General features: G+C 37.1%; 1 protein-coding gene across 1 annotated transcript; it reads right to left on the reverse strand.

Annotated features, from left to right (window-relative positions):
• Window positions 1-270: 270 nt before the first annotated feature.
• LOC108483571 (probable serine/threonine-protein kinase PBL21) lies at window positions 271-4,602 on the reverse strand. Its single transcript, XM_017787036.2, has 8 exons — window positions 4,366-4,602; window positions 3,847-4,213; window positions 3,717-3,752; window positions 3,458-3,621; window positions 3,095-3,284; window positions 1,476-1,867; window positions 741-1,077; window positions 271-572 (listed from the first exon to the last, which is right to left on the reverse strand). Exons 2-7 carry the CDS (start codon window positions 3,944-3,946, stop codon window positions 778-780), a joined length of 1,182 nt encoding a protein of 393 aa, XP_017642525.1. The 5' UTR covers window positions 3,947-4,213; window positions 4,366-4,602; the 3' UTR covers window positions 271-572; window positions 741-777.
• Window positions 4,603-5,060: the final 458 nt, after the last annotated feature.

Raw genomic sequence — 5,060 nt, forward strand, 5'->3', positions numbered from 1 at the left:
GTAATATATTTTTTACCAGAAACAAGAATGGGACGAAGAGTTATTCCCTGGGCAGATGATTTGACAATGCTACATTCCCACAAGGATGAAAGACAAATATCCATACATCATCCATGTGACCAAAATTTATGTTGCCCTGCTTCCATCAGAATCTTAATCGCTAAACTCCAAACTATGTGGGGTGCAATAACAAGCCAAAGACTGATCTAGTTTTAATGTGAGAACTGCATATATTGCCCCCCCAACTGTATGTATATTAAATACTAAATGTTTATGTCTATCTATATAACTTTTCCATTTACAAAAAAAAAAAAAAGAAAGGAAGTCAATGGAAGCAAAACAGAGCTCATATCCGTACAGAGAAAACTTTTCCATAAAATGAGAGTGTTCAAAACAAAGCTGACAACCGTTGATGTTGCTTCCCACACAATGCAATAACCATATTTTCACTAAAGAAATGCCAGTCCTTCAATTACCCAAATACACATATACATATACCCACTTATGTACTCACTTGTCAATGCATGTTGAGTTTGACTGAGTCCTCCTTCCATGCTTGATGAGGTAACAACCTAATATCAATTTATAGGAAAAATCCACATCAGTCAAAATGCTCATTCTATTAGTATTCTTTTGTTTGAATAAAGCAGTCAAAACCAGCTGTTTACTGTGGTAATGAAAAAGAAGAGATCATTCTGAACTATGCTAAAGTCCGCAATTAAGTATGAGTTGCAGCTTACTTTATCGAAGTTTCTTGATAGCTCTTATTGAATAACATCAACCCCTTCTGGAATTTGATTGATGAGGGGTCCCTTTCTCTGATCGCATCGGTGAGGACTGTGAAGCATTGCAGACCTCAACATTACGTGATTCAGGGCTCCAATTCTGACTCTGAGAAGCCAAATATTCAAGTGCAACCACAATATCACCAATAAGTGGGCGAAAGTTGGCTTCTTCATTGAGACACATAGCTGTAATTGCAATTGCATAGTTCAAGCAACGGTGAGGATAACATCCTCGAATTAGAGGATCAACCAGTAGGCTAAACTTCTTCTGATCTTTTAAGTACGGACGGGACTGCAACACAAGAAAAGAATACATAAACAAATAAATAAGAAATAAGGACATCAGAATCTAGTAATGGAATATAATTCCACTATTAATTGTTACTTATTAAAAACTAAAGATATTCTATGGGTTTAAAAAGAACTATAGCAACAAGTTCAGATTAAAGGCGTAAAAGACGCAATAAAATCACACTTTGTACCAGTAAACATGTTTAGCAAAGAGAAAACATAACAACTAGCCAAGCAAAGCGTTGCAAGGGACGGCGTTAGAGAAATAACATATATATGAAATATAGCCACTAGAAGTGGAGGACGTAAAAAAGATTGGAAAGGAATCAAACCAGATCAAGCCACACATACACACACACAAAAACAAAAAAGATAATAAATAAACAAAGGCTAACTTACCCATGAAACCAAATTCTGCTCTCCATGCTTCTTACTAGTATCTATTGCCTTCCGTCCAGTTATCAACTCCAATAGCACCACACCAAAAGAATATATGTCAGATTTAAGAGTTAATTTGCCACTCATGGCATACTCTGGGGCACAATATCCATATGTTCCCATCACCCGGGTTGAAACATGAGTATTGTCACCCACAGGTCCCAATTTTGCCAAGCCAAAATCTGAGAGTTTAGGGTTGAAATCATTATCCAGCAAAATATTTGCAGATTTCAAGTCACGATAAATGACAGGTGGATTGGCCTTGCAATGTAGATATTCAATTCCTCGTGCAGCACCAACAGCTATCTTTATACGATTATTCCAACTCAAAGGCTCTTGTCCGGGTTCTAGATCTGGAAAAAAAATATAACCAGTGGCACTTGAGATATGAGGAAAAGTTGTAACATTCAGAAGAACGATTATTTGTTTTCACACACAACTAGGGATGGCAATGGAACAGGGCGGATAATGCTAAATCCACTACCAATCCATAATTGTCATGCTCTGCTCCACCACTTGCCCCTGCTCAACTATGGATATATAATATTAAAAACCACTACCACCTCCATGGGTGTTGAATACATCCATCCCTGGCCCACCCCAGCCCTCAATCTTTTTAAAATCAAATAAATATTTAAACATAATCCTTTAAAAAATATATTTAAACATAAAATATATTATTTTTTTCTATATTACATTATTATATTTATATCCTTTTAATAGTTTATATATACAAGGATAAAATGGTAATTTAATATGGTTGAGCGGGGCAGACAATTACAAAAACCGCTCCATACCCACTATCCAAAAAAAAATCCACCCTGCCCCGCATCCACTTTTCAGGCAAAAAAATCCACTCCATCCCAAGCGGATCAGCTCAGAATCCATGGGGCGGTTCGTGTTTTGCCATCCCTACACACCACCATCTGAAACAGTCCCTTTACATATGAGAATGGTCTGATTAAAACTACATGAAATCTTATAAATAAAGTGGCAACATGACCAAACATCCAAGTGGGAAGACAATAGCATAAAACTAGGTAAAACGCATCACATTTGGTGCCAACATGTAAATATTTGCATTCCCAAGTGCTAGGCATATTCAATAGCGAATATGAACAGTCCAACAAGCAAAAGGACTCCATTATCTGCTCCTTAAATATTATTGCGTGATGCACAGCCATGCAAAGCACAAATTTCTAAGGCTATTCTACCAGCATTAGATGTTATACATTCTTGCTTCAAGATGGATTTTCAAAATTGGTTGTCCGTTCGTGCAAATTATGGCAGCTTTACACCTAATGCCCAGAACTTAAAGAAAAATTCAGCAGAACAATCATTATTAGTTGATTTGAAAATTGAATTTCTCCTGACATAGCCCCAAGATCAACAGCAAAAACCTTACATAAAGACTAGAACTCTGGATTAATTAAAGTAAACCACACACTAAGGATATAAAGTAAAGCAAAAGGTTTACAATCCTAAGAAGGGACACTAAGAAAGGTAACAAGAAACAGTAGATAATGTGGCAAGTAAATGGATTCCATATTCAACAGAAATCTGCAGTAAATATATATTACCAAAAAGATGATCTTCCAAACTGCCCATTGGCATGTATTCATAAACCAAGAGCCTCTGATCTCCAGCAGTGCAATAGCCAATCAAGGTGACCAGATTAACATGGTGTAACAGGCTGAGCATAAGAACCTCAACAATGAATTCCTGATAGCCCTGAAGACCGTCATGATTAAGTTGTTTCACTGCAACAATCTGGTTGGTTACAGACAATAAATGATCCAATTCAAATTTCAAAAAGTTACACAATAAGTAAATAGACAGCAGATTCTGGGAATATGCCAAAGAGATACATAAATTTGAAAGTTATACAATTTAAACCAGAAAGGCAAAATGATGATAAGGAAAAGTGAAAAGCAACAAATTACCTCCCTAGTTTCCAATCGACCTTTAAAAACTCTTCCAAATCCTCCTTCACCAAGCAAATTGGTTTCTCTGAAATTCCTGGTTGCAGTTGCCAAGTCTCGGAATGTGAAACTACGTGCCCCACTGCCTTTGGAGCCTTTTCCTTGATCACTTCCTTTCTTATGCTCTGTTTACCAAATTAAAAAAAAAATTAATAATCAAATCCGCTGTGAAGAAAAAAAGTTTCCAAGTGGAATTGGGTATGAAAACCCTTAGCATTACCGTCTAGACTTGCTTTTCTTTTCGTAGCGCCGGAAACTGGTTACCAAAAATAAGAACAAATAAGCAAATTATGCGCCACACACACAGAAAAAAAAACACCAAGAGAGAAGCGGGGGAAAGAAAAATGGACCTGAGGAATCAGCAGAATGGCGAGAATTAGTTCGACTTCCATTGTCAATGTCGATCCTTACATCTTTAGAACGAGGATTTAAGCAAGGAAAACAACTCATCCTCTTTCAGTGCAATTAAACAACCCAATTTGAACTTTGAACACTCTCAAAACAAACCTGCTTAGAATTCATTAACCAAAATCTCCCATCGCTTCTTTCCTTAAACCAAATCCACCTTTCCGCATCTAAAAGAAAGCAAAAACACTCGCTCTTCTCTTCCCTTCTCTTCTCTTCTCTTCACTCCAAACAAAAGACCAGCACTGGCGCAGCCTTAATGCTTTTCGAATTTCTAATCAACAAAACGCAGCGCAATAAACAGAGAAATCTCTGTATGAAAACGTGCCAAACAACGAAAATTCAGCCAATAATTTAAAAAAAATAAAAAAAAATTAACTGGCAAATGACGAAGAAAATAATTAAAAGGAAGGAAAGCAAACAAAAATGGTAATAATGGAAGTGGATTGGAACAAGAAAATTACAACAACAGAGAAGGGAAGAAGGGGGAAGGGTAAAAGTGAGGAAGTTGTGTTTTTGTAATCATGTGCCAAATTTAGTGTTTGTGAGATAGCGAGAAATTAAGGGCCAGATTTAGCGGCAAACAATAATGAGGTTGCCTTTTTGTTTCCTACTTTTATAAAATTAAATCATCTTTTTACAATAAATATTTAATTATCCCCTTATTTATTATTTGGCGTGATTTCTAAGTGTTTTGAAATTAGATGGAAATATGAATGAAAAGAAGCAGTGGAACATATGAAGTGCATGATTGTAGCAGGTCGCTTTCCACATTTAAATCCTAGTGCCTGCCTTTCCTCTCCTTGCGTGGGTGGCCCCTCTCGCTGCCTGCCTGCCTGGCTCCCTTGCTTTCCCCCTTCTGCCCTCCATCCCCTCCCTTTCTTACGCCATTTGACACTGATATCACACTCTTTTATTTTATTTTATTTTTTTATGGGACTGGGGCTACGCGTTTTGCAATAAGGACGACACGGCCCTGATTCATTCTTTCAACCACCCGCAGGTTGGATCCCACCCCATTCTCTTTTAAATTTAATATCTGCTTTCTAATTTACTCGCCTCTTTATCATTGTTTCTTAGTACTACACTGCTGGACAATTTCGTGGTTGTGGGGTTTGGAAGAAGAAGAAGAATCACCATCTTCTCCCTCTTTCACTCT

Source organism: Gossypium arboreum, chromosome 1 (genome assembly GCF_025698485.1).
Source record: "Gossypium arboreum isolate Shixiya-1 chromosome 1, ASM2569848v2, whole genome shotgun sequence".
Taxonomy (NCBI): domain Eukaryota; kingdom Viridiplantae; phylum Streptophyta; class Magnoliopsida; order Malvales; family Malvaceae; genus Gossypium; species Gossypium arboreum.

Coding starts and splice junctions, on each gene's coding strand:
- LOC108483571 (XM_017787036.2), bottom strand. CDS start 3,946: ATGAGTTGTTTTCCTTGCTTAAATCCTCGTTCTAAAGATGTAAGGATC. Junction 1,868..3,094: donor TTTGGAAGATCATCTTTTTG/GTAATATATATT, acceptor TTTTTTTTCCAG/ATCTAGAACCCGGACAAGAG. Junction 1,078..1,475: donor AGCAGAATTTGGTTTCATGG/GTAAGTTAGCCT, acceptor CTTGTGTTGCAG/TCCCGTCCGTACTTAAAAGA.